The sequence below is a fragment of the Andrena cerasifolii genome, chromosome 9 (genome assembly GCF_050908995.1).
Source record: "Andrena cerasifolii isolate SP2316 chromosome 9, iyAndCera1_principal, whole genome shotgun sequence".
Classification (NCBI taxonomy): Eukaryota; Metazoa; Arthropoda; class Insecta; order Hymenoptera; family Andrenidae; genus Andrena; species Andrena cerasifolii.
In genome coordinates, this window is record NC_135126.1 from 15,606,529 (window position 1) to 15,626,885 (window position 20,357).

Here is a 20,357-nt window from a genome sequence, read left to right on the forward strand (position 1 = left end):
AAAACATTAAAAAATTGTTGGGCGATAGGGTGGAAATGTTGTTTAATCGACGAGTGATAACCGTTGGATTGCAGTACATGTGGGTGATGCCATCGAGCAGCGCGAGATGCGCGCAACTGCCACGAGCGGCGGACAAGGTGCCATATTACGCGGCCCTCAAGAAGTTTCGCGATTACTTGAACGGCACCATAACCCATCTGGACGAGTCCGACATCGTGTTCGCGGACTCGAAGCTGAAGAAGAAGGACCACGAGGCGATCGAGGACAAGAAGCCCGCGTTCGGCGACGATCTGACCAACGAGGGGGAGAGCAGAATCACGGAGGTGAACGGGACAGTCATCAAGCAGGAGAACCCCCAGATACCCGGCAAGAAGAAGAGGGGCAGACCGAAGAAGATAAAGAACCCGGAGGACCAGCCGCCTCCGGATCCCGAGAAGCTGGACGCGAACGGGGAGGTGATCAAGAAGCGTCGCGGGCGCCCGAAAAAGATCCACCAGCAGCAGAAGCAACAGGAGAGAGAGATGAGGGAGCGAGAGCAGCAACAGCAGCAGCAACAACACCAGAGCATGGGGGGCCACATAGGAGACGGCTACGGCTCCGTGGTGCCCAGCTGTTTCTCGCCCCCGAAGACGTTCGCGCACATGGCGCCGTATCCACAGCCGATGAACGACTCCGGGTTCTACGGACAGGGCATCAACGACAGCCCCTACAACTTGAACGCGAAGCAGAGCCCGGTCCACTTGCAGCACTACAGCCAAAGTCCCAAGTCCATGTCGCTCTCGTTCACCCACTCCGACCTGTCCTCCGAGATCAACACCGCCATCTCCTCGGAGAACAACTTGGAGCCGTCGCCGTTGACCTCGCCGAGCGTCGAGCACCCGGACTTTGAGCCACCCACCAGCATCTCCCAGCAGAACATGAGCAACGATCATCGCCAGTACAATCCGGCCGGCAATCCCGAAAACACGGTCCACCACGGTAGCCCGGGAACCCCGTCTCACCCGAGCTACACCAGCTACATGGGCTACCACGAGCAAACCTCGGATCCCCACAATCCTCATCAGACCACCCCGACCCCTCTCAGCCAGGCGACCGACGAACACTCGCACCACTCCCATCCGACTCCGCCGCATACGCACCCGCACACGCCGACCCACTCGATGTCGCCGCACCATCCTCACGAGCAGTACGGCATAAAGAGGAACACCGGGCAGGACGTGGCGTCCAAGAGCCTCAGCGACCTGGAATCTCTAGTCGACCAGATACCGAGCATAGCCGACGGGGGCAGCCAGCGTCTGCAGCACGCTCACCCCGGCATGACCGACGACGGATCCCTCGCGGAGAAGATGGAGGCCCATCATCAGTCCTATCTGTCCGGCTTCTCTGGAATGCCCAACGCGGGGATGTCCACCTACAGTCCCCCGCTGGCACCTGGCGGCGGCCTATACCCCAGCTCGCTGCACAACTCCCCCAACGATGGATACGGGTCTCTCTATAGCATGAACACTCGTCAGCATCAGGATTCGCAGCAGCAGCAGCAGCAACAGCAGCAGCAGCAGCAACAGCAGCAACAGCACCAACAGCAGCAGCACCAACAGCAGCAACAGCAGCAGCAGCAGCACAGCAAGTCGTACACGGTGGAGAATCTGGCGTCGAGCAACTACACGCCCAGCATGAGCCACGGGCATCCCGGTAACTCGTACCCGAACATAATCCCCGGCCCCCATTACCCAGTGCCGATGGGCTCGACGAACGGGTACCTATTCAGCGGCCTGGAGCCCAGCCTGATGCAACGGACGTACGGGATGGGCGGTATGAGCGGCATGGGAGGGATGCACCCATCCCTGGGTCACATGGCCAATCCTTATCCGTACAACGGTTCGTACTCTAGTTCCTTCGACGCGTATCCGGCACCGCCGGCTGGGATCCACGCGCCGAGCGCTAATTACCCAGGTGGCTACGCGAGCGTGAGCGGCGCCACGCCAGGCACTTCTACGCCGCCGTCTTACCTCCCGTCTCACCACAGGCCGCCGGTCGACCTTGCTTACGACGGTGTATGATAATCGATGTAAAGCTATTCGAACACGATAGCGATTCGAGCGCTATGTTTATCTTTTCTACGTATTTTTACACGTTTAGGATCCGCCGCCGGAACAATCGGTCGTCTAACGAAACCGCTTCGAAACCGCTTCGAAACCGTCGCGGACGCTCTTTCTGCCGCGACTTTGCTACAGCGATTCGCGCGCTCGCGCGTTTCCTTCCTCTATTTTCTTTCCTCTCTCTCTCTCTCTCTCTCTCTCACTCTGCCAACCCCGCCCCGCCGTCTTCTCCATCCCACGTTTCGTTGCGTTTTTCGCTCATGTTTTTTCCCCATTTCATTCTGAGCTTGCAGCCACTCCTTTCTCCACCCTTTCCTCTCTGTCGCTCACGACTAACGATCGCGCCGCGAGTAGCGACGGGGCGCGCGGCTCGGGGACCGTGGAAAACGCTACTGGGAACACGCGGTTGTCGCACACGCAACGAATTCAGCCTCCCTTGTCACGTGAGGACCGTCTAGCAACGCCTTCGACTCGTCACGGATCGTTAATAACGATGATGACGATGTCGGCCTTTCGTTCTCGAATTTCCTTCTCTCCTGCGTCGCTTCGCAGCGTTACCGTTATCCTTTCGTTATTGTTGAAGGATATCCCCGCGATCGTTTCGTTCGACTGGCGAGCAAAGTGCAATCCTGTTGTCGTTTATCATGAATCACTGTTGCATTTCGTCGAACATTTCTTGTTAGCATCACGAATGCGCGCATATAGCCATTGTTATTTCCTTCGTTTTATCTCGTTTTGTTGTGCAAGAGACATTATTTCGTTAGCTTTGTGCGCGAGGACCACGCGCACCTGTTAACTGTACAGTTCTATACGCGAGTGAGATTGTTGTTTAATCGTTTGGGCACCGACGATTCCAACGCGTTTACCGCGTGCGGGACTCCCCCGGACGCATCCCTTAATCGTAGCCGCCGAACGCCCATGGGCGTACCCCGCCCGTGTGCACCCAAAGGGTTAAACAAGCAACAGCATTTTTTACAAATCAATGGGCAAGATATATCCGAGTTAATGGAATACATACATGTACACGCGCGCTTCCCGTGGCCTCGACCGTAATCGTCGCGCGCTCGTTACGGTACCGCAATTACGAGAATTCGCTGGCAAATGGAACGGTGCTCTCCCGAAAGCAGCGGGGAAAAGTTTGGAAATATTCTCGAGTCGCTGGTGTCGGAACGAACGCCGCGCCGGGGCCTCGCAGGCACGGCCGAGCGCGTGCACGCGCACAGGTTGTCGGGTAGATTTCGTTACATCAAAGCAATAACGCGGATGCGCGCGTGCACACGATTAATTGCAAACTGTACATGTTTAATGCGAATCTAGTCAGTTCGATTCGTTGAATCGTAGCGCCGTTTATCGCGATCAGCCGAGTAATTTCGCGCGCGGACGACGTCGTTTAAAGACAACGAAAAAGCATTGAATCACGCGCGACCTTTCCGCTTTTAGAGGACGCTAAAATTGTATCGTACAAGATTCTAAATTCCAGGCAACCCCTCTTCGTTCAGAATTGTGAGCCTCGCGAGAGTTGGCACTCTACGTTCCGTTGTGCTTCGCTAAGACTAAGTTGTCGGACGCCGATCTTTTGCGTTCTTTCGTTTCCACCGCGGCAAGCGAACGCCCCGCGTACTGCGCTTTCACATTAATCTTGTTTGTTACGTTCTCTCGAGCTACGAGCGACAAATCCTGCAAACAATATAATCGTCTGTTCGCTGTTAGAGTCTCAACGTCGCGGTCGACGACGTTGGCGCAAGATCTTTTTCCATGTACAGACTGAGCCACACGCCGTTCAGCTTCTCGCTTGCGAACTTTGTAAGCTTTTTTCTAACGGAGTGCATATACATATATATATATTTAAATAGTTACTGTCGTAATCGCGTCGTTAAGGACAATGCACGGGATAAATAATTTCTAAGACCGTTCGCCGGGACGCCTTCTCTCCGGTTCGGGGCGGCTGTTTCTCGAATTATTAGAAGGCATCCTCGCGTTCGTAACCTCGCACCCGCCACAGCCATAGCCATAACGTTCTCGTTGCGATTTGTTTATCGGTTGTTCGTTGACTCTCTGGACACCGCTGTGAAGATATTCGTACGTTACCGTGATTTTTATAGTTATCGGCGTTATGTTGTCTCGTTGATTATATTTCATTGCCGCGTTCCGAACAATCGAGGAGATTCAGAGAGCGTCGCGTGTCGACGCACGCGGTGACACGGGACGGTCCGGCGCGGCGCGCGAACGAAAAGATGAACTGTTGGTACAGCCGTGCACGCCATAATCGACACGCATCCTCCTTTGTCGCTGATCGACGCTGTACCTACAACGTACGATGTACAATTATGCATCCGGCATGGTTGTGCATTATAAATAAATGAAAGCATATACACGCGTTCGCGTATATGTAAACGTACAGAAATGAGCTACGCACACGCATACGCGCGCGCGTGTGTATATTTAATCGAGATATACATAAAAAGTATAAATATTATATATTGACTATCTACGGTAAGGGAGAAACATTTATCGAGTAATCCACATAGAATGTGTTGAAAACATTTAAAATGATGCACAGGGTATAGATGAGAGAATCGTTGATATAATAACTGATGTCTATATAATGAATGTTTCTTTTGTTCTCTATCGGCCTCAAGGACACAATGGCGCGTGTACGATCGACAATTTACTATAGTAGATGTTTTTTCAGAGTCCATTCCGATTCAGATGGAACAGTTAATAGCATAAGTGTCGTCGGTGTTAATCGTTCATCGATAATGAAACGGGACCGTGCAGAGCGGATGAAATTCAATCCAGAGAAGAAAGAGACCGGTGTGGTGGAAGCAAGGATATGGGAAACGAACATATATGCCGTGTCTCGGACGGAACCAGCCATCGCTATAACATTAATCGAGCGCACTTCGTCGGTTAATCGAATTAACTTGATTGTAAATTGATCGCTAAGGATTTAACTATTAAGTATAAATATATTATACAGATTTAAGTGGTTTCGCTGTTGATCGTATCGAAATAAAAATAAAAAGAGAAAAAATGTGAAAGAAACGAAGAATGAGAGAGAGGATAACAATTCAAAGCGCAAGCGAGTGAGAGAACTGGGTCACCACCTTATATCGAGTCCTATGTCACTCTTTCTATTTAAACGTAACGATATTTCAAACGCATGGGTGTCTGAGAGATCTATCGATCGACCTATACGCCGATTTCTCACCGAAAATGTAACCGGTCGCTCGCTTGCTCGCTTCTACCTTCTGCCATATCACTGCACCATCGTGATCGTTATTTAGTATCCATCGCTGTGGATTACCATAATTGTATGATTCGCTGGAAATGAATCCTCCAAGATCCAGACACTTTGATACCTACGAATCAAACTTGCCATTTCTCTGTCGTTTCGTTCTTCCATCGAGCTAGTCCAACGATTGAGAACCCCTGCCCCGGAAGTTTGACCATTAAAACTGAAAGTAGCAAGGGAAAGGGAAGAGAGCACAGATTAATCGCACGTTTAATCAGTAGAGAAATAAGAACTCGATCCAAGTCCCGCGAGGTCCAATGTTTCTCACGTATTCGAAACGGTTTCGTGGATCATTCAACGTTGGGGAACATCGCTAAGGGCTAGAAGCGATTACATTTCCCTGTGAAATCGTGTCAATTACAAAAAGATGACCCAACGATGGAACAACAAGGCTGAACCGCAAATTTCTTGGAAGAATAGGCGACGAAACGTTGCTGTTCGCGTTTCCCATCTACAATATGCTTCTATCCCTGCCCGAATATTCCTTGGAGGTTCAAGAATGGTTCACGCAACTTTATCAATAGTTAGCTCTGTGTCTCTTCGAATGCAACATAAAATCATTTTTCGCTGTTGTCAATAAACGACATCTTATTCGCTTAATTACGATATCGTTACTCTTTCATCCGTGAAGGAAGAGAATGACCCCGTCTTTACAGAGTATCAGAGATTTATCGAAGTTCGGGAATAGTTTGTGTCAGCACATAACGAAAGTTTTCGCTTTAAAACCATAACAATTGAGAATGTAGGAGCATGCGAGAAAAGAGTTGGTGTCGACATCTATCAGAAAAATATAGGAGCACGCAGTTTTCCATCTGAACCTTATTTAATAGTCTGTGGTTCGCAAAGCACAAAGTGTCGGGTCATTGTGTTCATCGATAGTTGCGAATATTATTTCAATTTAAAATGCCGCTAGAGAATCTAGAAGAGGAGGGTTTGGAGAAAAATCCGAATTTGGAGTTGGCTCAAACAAAGTTTTTGCTGAGCCTGCCGGAGCACAAAGATGATCCTCATTTAAAGAACAAACTGCTAGATGCTATTAAAGCAGAAAGTGAGACTGCATCTTTTTCCCGTGAAATTAAAAGCCTCTGTCCATTAACATATTTAATAAACACTCGGCTGTGTAAATCGTTCATTTCTAATCTTACAAGTTCTGTTAATTCGCGTACTCGTACTAAAATCCCTCCATCGTGACATTTACCGTAACCTTCTTACGAGTCTGCCTTCTGTGTGGTTAGGTTTATAATTTGCGACTAACCCTCACTGATCTCCTCGCTTGCCGGCGACAGATCTTTAGTCGGTATGTTGCGAAAGTTACAGAGCATGCAACGAGTATCTTTTACAGATATGGCTCCGTTCTACGAAGAAGTATGCAAAGATTTGGACTGGAAGGTCGACGAAGCCCTGCTGTCCGCGATGAAGACTCGCAACATGGAGCAATTAAAAAAGTTAGACGACGCGATCGAGGATGCGGAGAAGAACTTGGGCGAAATGGAAGTTCGCGAGGCAAACCTTAAGAAATCAGAGCACCTCTGCAGAATAGGGGACAAAGAAGGTGCCATTTCATCATTTAGAAAAACATACGATAAAACTGTATCTTTAGGGCACAGATTAGATATAGTGTTTCATAATATTAGGATTGGATTGTTCTATTTGGACCATGATCATATCACGAGGAACATTGAGAAAGCTAAAAGGTAAAAGGTGTTTAGAACGCGGTGTCCGTTTAACGATGGCATTGATACCGTCCGTTTGTTGCAGCTTGATAGAAGAAGGCGGAGACTGGGACAGACGGAATCGTCTGAAAGTGTACCAGGGAACGTATTGCATAGCGGTGCGTGATTTCAAAGAGGCTGCAAATTTCTTTCTGGATACTATTAGTACATTCACGAGTTACGAGCTTATGGACTACAATACCTTTGTGAGGTACACGGTGTACTTGAGCATGATAAGTCTGCCAAGGAACGAGCTCAGAGATAAAATCATTAAGGGCTCGGAAATTTTGGAGGTGCTTCACAGTAATTCAGATGTCAAAGACTACTTGTTTTCTCTGTACAATTGCCAGTACGCCGACTTTTTCAAGAATCTCGGTACTGCGACATTTTATTTAAGAACAGAAACTTGAGTCATGGATGTGCAATAACGTGTTGATATGTTTGTAGCACACGTGGAAGGGTTACTGCGGAGGGATTACTTAATATTCCCTCATTATCGGTATTACGTTAGAGAAATGCGTATTCTCGCGTACACGCAACTTCTCGAATCCTATAGATCTCTGACGCTTCAATACATGGCAGAAGCTTTCGGCGTCACAATAGAGTACATTGATCAGTAAGCTGTGCAGTCATTCGTCTTTTAATTAACGAAGCCATAGATCGTATGCTCACGTTGTGGTAATTGTTTCTTTCAGAGAGCTGTCGCGCTTCATCGCGGCAGGAAGATTACACTGTAAAGTGGACCGTGTTGGCGGAATAGTTGAAACCAATAGACCAGATAGCAAAAATTGGCAATACCAAGCTATGGTCAAGCAGGGAGATCTGTTGCTTAATAGGGTGCAAAAATTGTCACGTGTCATTAATATTTAATTACATAAAGAATAAATTATAATGGCTCAACATGAAATCGTGAAATTTACTTATTTGCGTGCTTAAAGTTATTGTACACCAATTTGTACCATACTCGATCTTAATTTTGTATCAAAACTTATCGCCTATAATTTCTGAATATTGTGATAGAAATACATACATTAAACATCGTCGCCGACAAGTAATGCGTATCATTATTCTGCCCCCATCTATAAATTCTGAATCGTACGATCGTATCTCTAGAAAAGAAATTACCAAGATATTTTAAAAGAGAACCGCTGCACATACGAGTAAACTTTGGAGTATGAAAAATGAGCCGCGGCTTGCAACAATCGCGCCGTCGTTTACACTTTATCAGATTACAACCGTTCGATATCTTTTTGAATGGTAACGGTGTTAGTCACCTTTCGACATTAATCGATACAACATTGTGAAGTTTTCACTGGTATTTGCATACCGCTATCGTTCGCGAGAGGCGATAATATCGTATCTACTTCGAATCGTTTAAATCGTTTAATCGAGTAAGTTTTATAATAATTTCGAGATCGAAGCTAATAACTCGAATGGTAACTCGATCGTAAATATACCGCTGCTCCAAGCCTACACGAGGCATTTAAACCGCCGTAACGGTTATATACTTGGAGAAGTCGAAAGGATCGCTAACGTATCCAAAATGGGTCGAAGGAAAAGTAAACGGCAAGCTCCGCAAAAGAGGAAAGCTATCGAGCCTATGGATATACAATTTACCTGCCCATTCTGTAACCACGAGAAATCGTGCGAAGTTAAGATGTAAGTTGAAGACGCTTGCCGAGGAATTTAATATATCCTTTGTAACGTTCCATCACAACTTTAGGGACAAGGGCCGAAACACAGCTAGAATCTCCTGTCGAGTTTGTTTAGAGGATTACCAAACCACCGTGAACGTGCTGTCGGAACCGATTGATGTGTACAATGATTGGATCGACGCATGCGATTCCATTAATTAAGCATTACCGCTGTCATTTCACACGACCAACCGTAACGTGCCTTTTTATATAGCTGACTTATCGTAACATTCCTATTTAATAATAACGACTAATCGCACTGCATGAATCTATTTTAACTACGACAGAGTAATAATGTTGACCGAAATAATTGTAATTCACGTTATTGCGTGAACATGCGTTACACGTTGTAACGCGGAGCAGGTGTTTTTTCCTCACTCAACTCGAGGCACTGTAATTTCGCCAGTACAGAGAACAAATTAAATGAGAAACGTGTATTTCTTAAGCGAGAAAAATAAAAATGGATGTGTAAAGGAAAGGAGTTTTTTAGAATTTTCTTACACCTATATGTAATGTTACACACATCGATCCTTACCTTTCCGAAAAGTATACAATGCATTCCCAATTGATTTTCCTATATTTAGTTTCACTTTGCGAGCCTCTATTGTTGTTTAATTTACATGTCGACACGAATGACTTTTAAACTGCGCGCTGTGTTCGAATTTCCTGATATAAAGAATGACGCGAATCCTGTATTGTTCTTCGATATGTTTACCACTTGACAGACGATAAGGAAACGCGAACGCGAGAAGCGAGAAGACATTTTATCAGTAGTCGAACTGGCTTCGGGGGGCCTGATCTCCATGCTGCTCGATCCTTTTTATTCGAACAGATGAGAAGTGAAATTTCGTTAACTCGCGAAAGTAGAGACTGCATTCGCAAAGTGGTCTAGTTAATTATTTTCGAACGGGGACACCCGTTGATCAGCTGAACATCGCATGACTAGGTATTCGTCTCGTGCTCGTCATCATCCAAAAATACCGAAAGACGAGGCAGTCAAAGATCGGCGAACGTGAAAGCGTAGAAATTGAGTGTTTGATTTTGTAATCATAAGTGGGATTGCAACAATGGATAAAGCGAAGTCGATAAGCGAAAGCTGGGAATTGCCACCCCTACGCAGTTTGACCGATTTTCTTTTGGAGTCGTCGCGTTTCCAGTTGCCGAATTTCGGAGACTTCGAGAAGTGGGGCAATAGAGTGGTGAACAATCTTGTTTACTATCAAACCAATTATCTCTATATGACCATTGCCATCATGCTCATCGTGGGGCAAGTATTACAATGATTTAGAAAATGTGCTCATTTCATCGAATACACAGATACCATTAATATTACATGTTTCTATCCAGGTCAATGCATCCGTTAAAGATGGTTGTCGGTATGCTAGCAATGTTAGCAATATGGGGTCAATGCTTTTTTGTATTCTCCGGAAATACGTCAATATGCGAAATAAGACGGCAATACCCGCAACTTCCAATCATTCTTACTGTCATTTGTGCATGTTACGTGGCGTTCCAGAGATACGCCGTTCTGATATTCTTATTTAGCCTCTTACTATCCTTCTGTGGTAAGTGATAGATACTGCTTTATGGATACGCAGGTGTACTAATCTTATTGATGATTTCAGTAACTTTTGTACACGCATCGCTGAGATTAAGGAATCTGAAGAATAAGCTTGTCAACAAAATAGGTGGTATGGGATTGGACCGCACGCCAATGGGCATTTTCTTGAAATATTTTGGTATGAGAGAGGAATTCCTTACATAAGCTTCTACTGTTTGATCGTTAAGAAAGAATATACTCTCGTATGTACCGTCAGGATTATAAATACAAATACATATATGTATATTTTTGACATCCGAAATAATATTTTCAAGCTTAACTTTGTTGCTCTCGAAAGCAGAAAAGCTTCTATCTGCACTAATGTGCTTTTCGTATTCAACAAATGGATTGCAAAGCGTAACAGCTCAGCGCTGTTGCTTACATAATACAGTTCTTTGATCAAAGTCGCTTGTATCGTAAATGGAAACTAATATAAATATTTATGTATTAAAAGAATTATATCAAAGTATTCATATAATACTCAAGTCATTAACAAATAAGTAGATTGCAGATGATACACCAATATTGAAAGTAACAGTGACTCGATTGAGTTATTCAATGATATCGACGTTCAACAGTTTTCGGATAGTTTTCCTCCTTTCTGTACAACATTTCAAATACATGAAACGAAACTGAAGGTAATTGATGTGAATAATTGTTATAGGATCGCGTAATGTCCTCTAGTCACTGTGTACCACTTTTACATATTAAAAATAAAGGTACTGGAGTCGTTATTTAAGCGCCTCTCAATAGTATTGTATAATTTTGAAGACTGCATATCGTGGGCATACTGGGAAAATACACCAAGTCAAGATATACAGGACTTTTTTATCATAATAAGTCGTTTATTCTACATCTATTTGATTTAACATTGGCTTATTAACTTAAAACTAAGTTCAGTTTCTGAAAAATCATACATTATGACTTAGTGCGTTTTACCAGCATACCCACGATATATTTGTTCTGTATTTTACTTAATTTATTTGTTTAATGTATTTTCTGAACGTATTATATGTTACATACATTGTTTTATAACACATTATGTGGAGAAGAAACATTATTTCATCAATGCTTGGTGTACGAGAAAGAATCTAATTCGACTAATATCTTGACGAGATTCTAATTGCTCAACGATGCTAAATCATTATAATTTCTATTGATATATCGTTTATTCTTACGCCTAATTTTTCGTTATTCTGTTTTATTTCATTATACAGAAGATGAGACTGGCATAGCCTTACGTACACAGACAACTTTTATCCAATCGCTTCAGTAGTAGCCTGCTTTGTTCATCAAATCATAACAACGTTTGGCAGGGTATACTGACTATTAATGGGTATTGGGTGCTGTACTAACTTGATGGGAAAATGTTCCTGGATAAAAATGATGGTGAGAACTATCTACTTTAAAACTTTCATAGAGGAATTAGCGAAACATATACGATTGTATTACTAATTTATCGAAATTCTGATTATGTACTTACATCTACAAAACGATATTTATGTGTAAATAAATGTGATAGTTAAGATTTTGATACATCACCGAGCCACTGCAATGCATATAAATTACCCTTTCAGTGTGATTAATATTTATCGTCGCACGTTGAATTATTTACGACGTTACGATACATATACATTTTTGTGTATGACAATATTATAAAAAATTGTATGTCATTTGTACACATATATCTTATTACATAGAGAAACCAATTATATTTAACACATTATGATGTAACTGTTTACGTTATCACATCATCTTTATAGTGCATTAATGTAAATAAACGCAGCAAACCAAGTGTTTTGTTAATGAATGTTTAATGTTATATAAATTAAAGATCCTATAAAGAATGAGTGTTCCAAAGTACTTGTGCAAATATCTTGTATGCCTTTTATTTAAATTAAACATTTGTTGACAAAGAATTCTCAATTATACCACTGGACTTAAAATTTATTGATTTTATATCTATATATAATTTTCTATAATATAATACAGTTTATAATAAAGGCAAGTGCTTTTTCTGCGACGCAGAGAAAGTATTTCGAAGAATTGTTCTAATTAAGTATTTAACATACATTTGCTAAAACAACTTTTTTGGCACCTTCTGATAAGGAAGTTTATCCGATATGCAGCTCCTGGGAACCATACTAGATAAACAGAATAGATGCGTTTGTGTCTCGAAATGTTTTTGACAAAGATTCATTTACTTCTCAAACAGCCTTGTAACGGTAAATATCGAGTATACAGGAAGCACAGTGAAAATATATGTAATGGTTTCCAAGTGAAAAGAAGAGATTACGAAGATCGTTTGGAGCTTGTATTATGGAAGTACAATGTTTCTTCATGGTTACTGCAACGTCGAATTAATATTTAATTGCATTTTAATCGTATATAAAGAAAAGGGTTGAGTTGCCATATTTCTTTATCCCATCCGTTCCGTTCGCTCCAAGTATTTAAAGAGGCATTGTAATTGAATTGTAACTATACACAAACATCAATCGAATATTCATGGCAGTGCATAGCTATATGTACTAATTGTTTTTAGATTACACAGTAGTCATTAAAATTAAGATACATCCCAACTGATAATCAAAAGGAAATAAATATTCGCAATGTATTACCATGTTCTGTAATAATGAAAAAATACACCCTGTTATCTTCGTTATTAATCTTTTTATCCAAAGGCGAATTGCTTACCTAATATATCACTATATCTTCGTTATAAATACTGTGTTTGCTGGAGATAGAATTGTGTCCGATAGTGGTATTTCCGGGGAGAGTTCTCCGATGTTTGTTCTTGGAAATGGTACCAAATATGTATGATCAGCTGAAGCATAACCCATGCTTTTCATTTTGTTTATAAAGTCCTAAAAGATGAAAGTCGATACGAGTTCCATTATGTCATTACTCCATTTGCAGTTATAAAATTATGAGGCTTACCTCTATTGTATCTGCTGCGCACATTGATATCGTTTCTTTTTTACCAGTTGGCAGCCTTAAACAAAGTCTTATAGATTCACTGTCTGCACAGAAAATATATTCCGATTAATCCTAAGAAATCATTCGTAACAATCTTTAGCAGAGAATTAGAATGTAATGCCTTACTGGTTTTAACTTTGCTGGAGTCACATTTCGGTTCACACGATTCGTCCTAAACAAATCGTTACGCATTAATTTGCATTACATAAATTTAAATAAACGATTTCTTTATAACGATGTTACAAGCATACCTTGGAACTTATTTCTTGGCTTTCGGTAATCAAATCCGACTCATCCATTCTCCTTTTTTTACTCAGATTTCGAGAAGTACTGATCGGCGGACTTGAACTCTGGACATCCGTGGTGCCATTGTGATTGCCTGCGAACAAAGCAATTTCTCTATAAGTATATATTTAAAAGGATTCCGTATATTTCATACACTCCACTTGCCTGAGTCATTTATATTTATGTTATCGATCACATGTTTGGAAGTCTTACTACTACTACTGCCATCCTAGAAGTAAAATTTAGAATTGGAGCAAATGGAAAATCACAATGTCCTACGCTTAGTTTAACATGAAAAACTTTACGTGTACTGCTGAATTGGACACAGAACTTTCTTCTGCTGTCGTCGCCGTACAACTGTTCCATTTCTTGTAATTAAACGAATCGTTTGATACGCTCTCCGGGGATGGATGGCTACTTAACATATCATTCAAAGCAGACATTAAAATGTCGACGGTAATGTGATTGTACGTATGCATGCACTCTCCTGTTCTAGGATCTATTACTGCCAGATAAGGGTACTCAGACACGTTGTAGAAATCTATGTACCGCTTTCCGTCGCTTGTACTCGACAAGACCTGTTTAGAAACGTAAGCATTGAATTTCTCTGGTTTTCATTGAAATCGAAAGAGGAATCGGTAAACTTGTCGATTAGTCATGCTAATTGACAAGCTTACCGAGGAACTTTCCTTACGACTTACTTGCCACAGCACGAAATGATCTTTCACGATTTCTTGGATCTGCTGATTCGACCACACGTCTCTGTTAAGAATTTGGCAGGCAAATTCCTGGGGATTTTGTATATTTACAAGTAGCCAACGATTTAATGTCTTGGCGTGTTCACGAGCCTCCAGAAAGGAGCCTAAGAAAAGGATATTACATGGAGGTCTAAATAAATCTTCCAGCCTTTTTGACTTACGCTGGGAGATTTGCTTGACCCCAGCTACTCGAAGGGCCATTTCTTCTTCCTGCCTTTCTATATTAAATACATAATCTTATAAAACATCCCTGTTACGTGTTAATCAACGTCAAATAGAAGCGGCATTACTTACGTGTCTCCACTGCGAAATCTCTGAATCTATCAAACACATTGTTGGATAATCTTGGGAAAGAACAAACTGGCTCCGGTGGCACCAGTACTTCCTGTATAGGTAAAATAGGAGGTCTGACTTCTGGTTCGGCGTCTACAGCTACATGCTCCGGTTCAGGTGCTTGGCCTCCTTCGAACATTAAGGTAATTGCAGCCGCCACATTGCCATCGGTCAGGGACAAGTACTGATGAGCAGTGGCTTCGCTCTCCCCTGGTAATAATGTGCAAGTTTCGTGCAAGTTTACCGCATAACTTCAAAATATTAACCTGCGCTTATCTACAACGATATTTACCCGTTACTTCCACGAATTTATCAATAAGTCCTCGATCCATCGTATTTTGGAATTGCAAAAGTCGTCGCGATGAAAGGCATAAACGTTGACGTAACTACCAAACCAATATCAACCGGCTGACATTTCGAATCGCACAGAATTGACAAAACTCTGCAATTCATTCAAGGCGATCGCAAACTCGATACCCCACGCTTTTTAACTCTTTGACTGGCAGTTGCTGGCAGTGACGAATCGCGTGAAAAGTCTCTGTCTGTTGCTTGGCAGCGAGCGTGTTTTCACGCCCAGTTTAGTTCGCACCGTTCACCGCGACGCTGGCTTTTTTCTGTCCGTAAATTAAAGAAATATTTAAAATATCGTTTACAGCAATATAAGTAAACAGTTTTAGCATTGAAAGTTGTTTCATAGAACAATAAGAGGTCTGACTGGAGGTCCAAGACTTTAGAGGGTAAATAAAGTAAGGAAATATATTTTCATCCATATGAGCTGCTTTTTCCTATGAGATTCATATATTCTCAGAGTTGCGTCTCGAAATATAGACTTTAGAGTACTTGTGATATTTGTAGTTGGTTTGTTTATAATCGATTGGTTATAAATAATTTATTGGATATTCTAGGAAGAGAGGGGGTGCAGTTCAAAAAGAGGCAAAGATATCGATTGGGTTGCTGTACTTTATATATTTCTTCCAGCTGGTGTTTCATGGTTAGTAAATAAAATAGATTTTGAAAACTCTTTGGTAAGTAATATATTAGTAATACTGTCGATGAGGTCTGGACCAGTCTGGACCTTCAGGATGCAAATAAATGAGTAAAGGAATTATCGTAACTGTTTATTGTGACGTGATAAATTACGTCCTTAAGATTTGAAATTCTATTTGGTGACGCTATTTTCGACAATACTTTTCCCGCCAATATTTCGATTCCCTAGGGACGAGAAAACTAACGTTCCTAGATATTAGTTCCCTGTCCCTGAAACAACGTTCTGCGCAAGCGCAATATTTAAATGCTATTCCCGCAAAGACGCGGGCAGTCGGTACGTGACTTTCAAAGAGAGAGGATTTTTGCCGATTATGCGTGCATTTAAACTGAGGAAGAAGACCGGCTCAAGTTTCTCACGTTAGTTTAAATAACATGGAGGGGAATACAACTTTGATTCTCGATGGACACCGCATCGAAGTGAACAAGGAGAAACTCGCGAACAAAAGTCGCTACTTCTCATCCCTTTTCTCGCACAACTTCAATGACTCTCACAACAAGGAACACGTTATTAATTACGATGTCTCCTTGGAAACCTTACAGGTTCGCGCCACCTCGATGCGTCGATTAATATAATACATTTTTACCCGATTTTCTTATAACTATGTAAAAGATCGTTTTCATGGTTTTAGAGTTTTGTTGAATGGGTTCAGGATGATAAAGAGTGCGTAGACATGTATTGTCATTCAATAAAAGATTCTATGACAAAGTTCGTAAAAGATAACTTCGTAGAGTTACTAAATTTGTTGCAATTGAGCGTGTTGTTCATGGTCGACGAATTAACAAACGACGCTATAGATATCATAGCTCTATGTTGGCTGCTGCCAGAGAAAGTAATCGATGTTTGGTTAGTGGCGCAGGAGTTAAACGAAAAGCCATTACAGGACGTTTGTCTATCTGTGTGTTTAGACCGTTTCGGCGAACTTCCTTTACATTCGCTTGTCGAGTTGTCCAAAGATAATATCACTCAGCTACTCCAAAATGTCAATGTGAGATCCTCCGTTGAATACTTGTACCTTGTAAGGATGCAATGGATAGAACACCATATGGTAATTAAAATCTTGTTATCGTGTAATGGTGTTTTCATGGGATTCTTAAAAATACTGTTATATAAATATAATTTCAGACATCGGACATTGCGGATGTAAAAGAAGAGAGGCGACCCAAGTTTATGCAAGGTGTGGTTATATATCAGATGGAAGAGTTCATCAACAAGGACGCGTACTTGTACACGTGGAACGGTAGCGTTCTATCCAAGTGCGTACAATTAAGAAATACGAGGAACTCAGAGAAATGGATAATTGGGATGCAAGTTGTTGGTAGAGGTATGTTTCCAACATTCACATTCCACCGTTTTTCAAGGCAGAGGAACTCGTAATCACGTAAAACTCTTGTTCAGGTTTCAGCGTGTACACAGTTGGGGGAGAAATGGGATTAGGGACTGGGCAGTTCAACCAAATCATTTGGCGGTATTGTCTGATACTTAAAAAGTGGTATTATCAAGCAACATTGCCTGTTCCAAGAAGACACATGGTTACTGTGTTTTTGAAGGAGAAGCTAGTGATAGTCGGCGGCGTGGGAAGGCACAGGTTGAAATTGTATACAGTTGATACGCTCGATATACATACAGGTACAGTATCATTTCGTAGAAATGAGAAATATTTGTGGCTGTTTTGGCTGCCTAATAGTACATTCGACTGTTTCAGGTAAATGGACGAAAGGTGCAGAAGTTCCTGAAAGCTTCACCGAGGTTCCCTGTCACTGTGTCATGGATGGCAAGCTGTTTTTGATAAAGACATCGGCTTACATTTATTATCCGGAGCAAGATTATTGGCAGACTATATTGATCCGCAATCTTCCTCTATACAACATCCCCTGTAATCCGGCTATAAAGAGCGTGGACGCGTTTCTCACTCGTCATACGACGTTATTTACGACTGGTAACTGAAGAAGACTGCGAATGTAAGTGATTTTTATTTACTCCCCTTTTAATATCCAATGTTTTTGCAAGGTTATTGTATGGGGGAGACGATTCTGTCGAGAATTGACGTTGTGAAAGACTCCGTTTGCGAGCAAAAGGAATGTTTGAATCAATGCGCAGAACATAATATAATAACTAACGTGACTATCATATACGAGGACGAGTCGTGTCAGTTGAAATATGGGCATGTGTTGGACTGTGGCGTGATGTTCGTAACTGTTCGCCCCGATGATAAGTATCGGCATTTGCATCTGTACACCGAGGTAAAGAGGGATTTTAAGGATTCCTTTATTTCGAAATCGGGATACCCCAGTATCATCGATCCCGACACCTTGCGCGACACTGTATGATACATCCATGTCATTGTATATAAAGGGACATATTTTATAAAATGAACTGTGATGTTGTTCGTTACCTCTGTGTGCGTGCAAGCGATCGTATGAATGAGGGAAATAATTTAGGCGTCTATATTTGAATCATAGTTTATTTATCGTAAATTTTGTAACGGAAGCAGTCTTCAAACAAGTATAACACGACAGTGCGTACGATTACATGGAATAAGGACGTACATCTCGACAGTATCGATTATAGCGCATAGTGAACCCGGCAAGGCGAGATGTTAAAGGATGTTTCAATTATTCGAGGATGCTGGCCGTCTTGCTGGGATCCACTGTGAGGGTCTATCATTGAACTTTCAACAGTACTGTCGTTATGCACCATTGTGTACTTAAAATATGCTAATTCGTGTATACAGCAAAGCTCGTATTAACGTATAGATTGCGCGTGCTATCCGTGTATTACTCAACGTCTTAGATTCCTTTTCTTTCACCGTATATAACCGACAATCACCCTTTTTTTTCTGCGATATGATAAGCACACAAAAAGAAAATACAGTGTTCCATGATACTTTACATGTATAGAGTAGTACGAATACAAAGTAGGTTCTTCAATTTCTCTTTTATACACGAACGTTATTATACCACCTATCGTCGCGACACATTCGCGGGTCGAAAATTTTTACAGTCCGTTTTTACATGTTTCTCACTCTTTTTATATATATATATATATATAATATAATATAGTATATCTGAAGTGATATGATATATATATATTATATACCATTGTTCTCTCGATAAGATCGTAGGGGCTGAAAAGAGATTAATTAGAACAACGAAAAGATGAAGATTTGCAGTAATCGATGGCTAATTCGGATAGAGTATATAAGACAGTAGTAAAAAATAGATGGATCTCACCGAAACGTTGTCGTATTGCGATCTATTTCACGCGATCGTACGCGCGGGGAAATGGGCGATCTCACTGATCGTTTGCGCCGGTAACGTTCAGGGCGAACGCGGCGTTCGTCTCGCCCTTCTTGCCGATCGCGCGGGCAATGTATTGGCCAACGTCGGTGGCCGTGCACGATTTTATACGCAACTCGAACGATTTGTCACCGTCGGAACTGAAGAGGTACCTGCTGCTTGTTTCTGGGATGGCTTTTCCGTCCTTCAACCACGTCACTGTGTTACAGAAACAATCACGTCAATTACTCTCATTCATCTTCGATTCCTATTTCGGGAGGGATGTTACACAGATTTGGGCATTAATTAAATAAAAAATTAATCAAGTAACGGATCAAATAAAAGTTACTTAAACTTTAGAATATTCAACGAATAAAATTAATTTTTCTATTCGTCGAGGGTTTCAACTTCAGTGTCGAATAAATTTTTCAACTTTTGCCCATCTCTGGATATTAACACAATAATTAAATCTTTTCTCCCCTTACCTTTCAAAGGCGCGGTCTCAGTCTTGCTTGTGAACGTAACCGACTCGCCTTCGCTCACCGTTGCAGATTGCGGGAATGTCGTGAAGACTGGGCTCTTCGGTTCCTCGTTTGGAACTGCAGGGGATAAAGTCAGTTCAGTGATCGACAGAGTCTGTGGAACTTTGTAAAGTAGCAATGAAAAGGTTCGCCAACTTACCAAGTACGTTTAATGTGCACGACGAGAAGCTCTCCCCTGCGTCGTTGAACGCTTCGCAGGTGTAGGTGCCGGAGTCTTCGGGGAAGATCTCGGCGATGTTCAGTTTGTAGATGTTCGCCTCGTTGCTGTACTGGAAGTCCTTGCTGGGCTTGATCTCCTTGTTATTGTGAAGCCATACCACGTCGAACTTCTTCGCGCCGATTATTCGACAGCTCAGGAGCACTGCCTCGCCATCCTTTACGAACTTGCTCGTCAGGTGGTCCACGATCGATGGGGGCTTGTCGTCGGTCTTCTTCTTGGCAGCGGCGTTCGCCATGGCTGAGGAAACAACGATTAAGCGCCAGTTTATCTTTCCTCTCTTGTTCCAGTAGCATTAGTCCCGGCTCGTTTCACTTACGTTTCACTGTCAGCTTGCTCGAGGTACTTGCTGTACCGATGCTGTTGGTCGCTTGGCACGTGTACTCGCCCTCGTCTTCAGGGAATACTTCCTTGATAACGAGACTTGCGACTCCGCCTTTGTACTTCAATTCCATGATCCCCGACGAGCTGAGCGTCTAATGAGTAATTTTGAGTTTCGATCACCTCGTCACTTTCTCACATT

The 20,357-nt window shown here is 42.5% G+C and overlaps 7 protein-coding genes across 54 annotated transcripts in view; 5 read left to right on the forward strand and 2 right to left on the reverse strand.

Moving 5' to 3' along the window:
* Tdg (Thymine DNA glycosylase) overlaps positions 1–5,151 on the forward strand; it is a 62,062-nt gene extending 56,911 nt beyond the window's left edge. For both annotated transcript variants that reach the window (XM_076819398.1, XM_076819399.1), the window contains exon 9: positions 75–5,151. In XM_076819398.1, coding sequence (XP_076675513.1) covers positions 75–2,060 — 1,986 coding nt within the window. In that variant the 3' untranslated portion in view covers positions 2,061–5,151. The remainder of the gene's footprint in view (positions 1–74) is intronic.
* Positions 5,152–6,216: 1,065 nt separating this feature from the next.
* On the forward strand, positions 6,217–8,157 carry Rpn7 (regulatory particle non-ATPase 7). The gene is made up of 5 exons (XM_076819424.1): positions 6,217–6,442; positions 6,737–7,088; positions 7,153–7,481; positions 7,554–7,722; positions 7,802–8,157. Exons 1-5 carry the CDS (start codon positions 6,298–6,300, stop codon positions 7,974–7,976), a joined length of 1,170 nt encoding a protein of 389 aa, XP_076675539.1. The 5' UTR covers positions 6,217–6,297; the 3' UTR covers positions 7,977–8,157.
* A 191-nt stretch (positions 8,158–8,348) lies between these two features.
* On the forward strand, positions 8,349–9,278 carry LOC143372836 (transcription elongation factor 1 homolog). Its single transcript, XM_076819431.1, has 3 exons — positions 8,349–8,497; positions 8,621–8,765; positions 8,830–9,278. Exons 2-3 carry the CDS (start codon positions 8,650–8,652, stop codon positions 8,960–8,962), a joined length of 249 nt encoding a protein of 82 aa, XP_076675546.1. The 5' UTR covers positions 8,349–8,497; positions 8,621–8,649; the 3' UTR covers positions 8,963–9,278.
* A 258-nt stretch (positions 9,279–9,536) lies between these two features.
* Jwa (PRA1 family protein Jwa) lies at positions 9,537–11,941 on the forward strand. Of its 6 annotated transcripts, XM_076819426.1 has the most exons (5): positions 9,537–10,067; positions 10,148–10,365; positions 10,426–10,539; positions 10,912–11,038; positions 11,618–11,941. In XM_076819426.1, exons 1-4 carry the CDS (start codon positions 9,868–9,870, stop codon positions 11,034–11,036), a joined length of 657 nt encoding a protein of 218 aa, XP_076675541.1. In that variant the 5' UTR covers positions 9,537–9,867; the 3' UTR covers positions 11,037–11,038; positions 11,618–11,941. The 6 variants fall into 6 exon arrangements, with proteins under 6 accessions (XP_076675541.1, XP_076675540.1, XP_076675543.1 ...); XM_076819425.1 differs by having other exon boundaries at positions 9,538–10,067; positions 10,912–11,941; XM_076819428.1 differs by having other exon boundaries at positions 9,541–10,067; positions 10,426–10,603; positions 10,905–11,941.
* Positions 11,617–15,373, reverse strand: LOC143372833 (UBX domain-containing protein 7). Of its 3 annotated transcripts, XM_076819423.1 has the most exons (11): positions 15,045–15,373; positions 14,714–14,962; positions 14,581–14,637; positions 14,363–14,523; positions 13,967–14,239; positions 13,827–13,890; positions 13,628–13,755; positions 13,503–13,548; positions 13,338–13,420; positions 13,095–13,264; positions 11,617–13,024 (listed from the first exon to the last, which is right to left on the reverse strand). In XM_076819423.1, the coding sequence occupies exons 1-10, from the start codon at positions 15,082–15,084 to the stop codon at positions 13,106–13,108; spliced, it is 1,260 nt and encodes a 419-aa protein (XP_076675538.1). In that variant the 5' UTR covers positions 15,085–15,373; the 3' UTR covers positions 11,617–13,024; positions 13,095–13,105. The 3 variants fall into 3 exon arrangements, with proteins under 3 accessions (XP_076675538.1, XP_076675537.1, XP_076675536.1); XM_076819422.1 differs by having other exon boundaries at positions 11,617–12,544; positions 14,363–14,637; positions 15,045–15,372; XM_076819421.1 differs by having other exon boundaries at positions 14,363–14,637; positions 15,045–15,371.
* Positions 15,374–16,044: 671 nt separating this feature from the next.
* Positions 16,045–18,173, forward strand: LOC143373075 (uncharacterized). The gene is made up of 6 exons (XM_076819929.1): positions 16,045–16,339; positions 16,429–16,845; positions 16,923–17,121; positions 17,196–17,426; positions 17,503–17,736; positions 17,808–18,173. Exons 1-6 carry the CDS (start codon positions 16,172–16,174, stop codon positions 18,125–18,127), a joined length of 1,569 nt encoding a protein of 522 aa, XP_076676044.1. The 5' UTR covers positions 16,045–16,171; the 3' UTR covers positions 18,128–18,173.
* A 70-nt stretch (positions 18,174–18,243) lies between these two features.
* Bent (projectin protein bent) overlaps positions 18,244–20,357 on the reverse strand; it is a 67,829-nt gene continuing 65,715 nt past the window's right edge. For all 40 annotated transcript variants that reach the window (XM_076819894.1, XM_076819886.1, XM_076819887.1 and 37 more), the window contains 4 exons: positions 20,154–20,310; positions 19,757–20,074; positions 19,561–19,674; positions 18,244–19,294 (listed from right to left, as the gene is read on the reverse strand). In XM_076819894.1, coding sequence (XP_076676009.1) covers positions 19,092–19,294; positions 19,561–19,674; positions 19,757–20,074; positions 20,154–20,310 — 792 coding nt within the window. In that variant the 3' untranslated portion in view covers positions 18,244–19,091. The remainder of the gene's footprint in view (positions 19,295–19,560; positions 19,675–19,756; positions 20,075–20,153; positions 20,311–20,357) is intronic.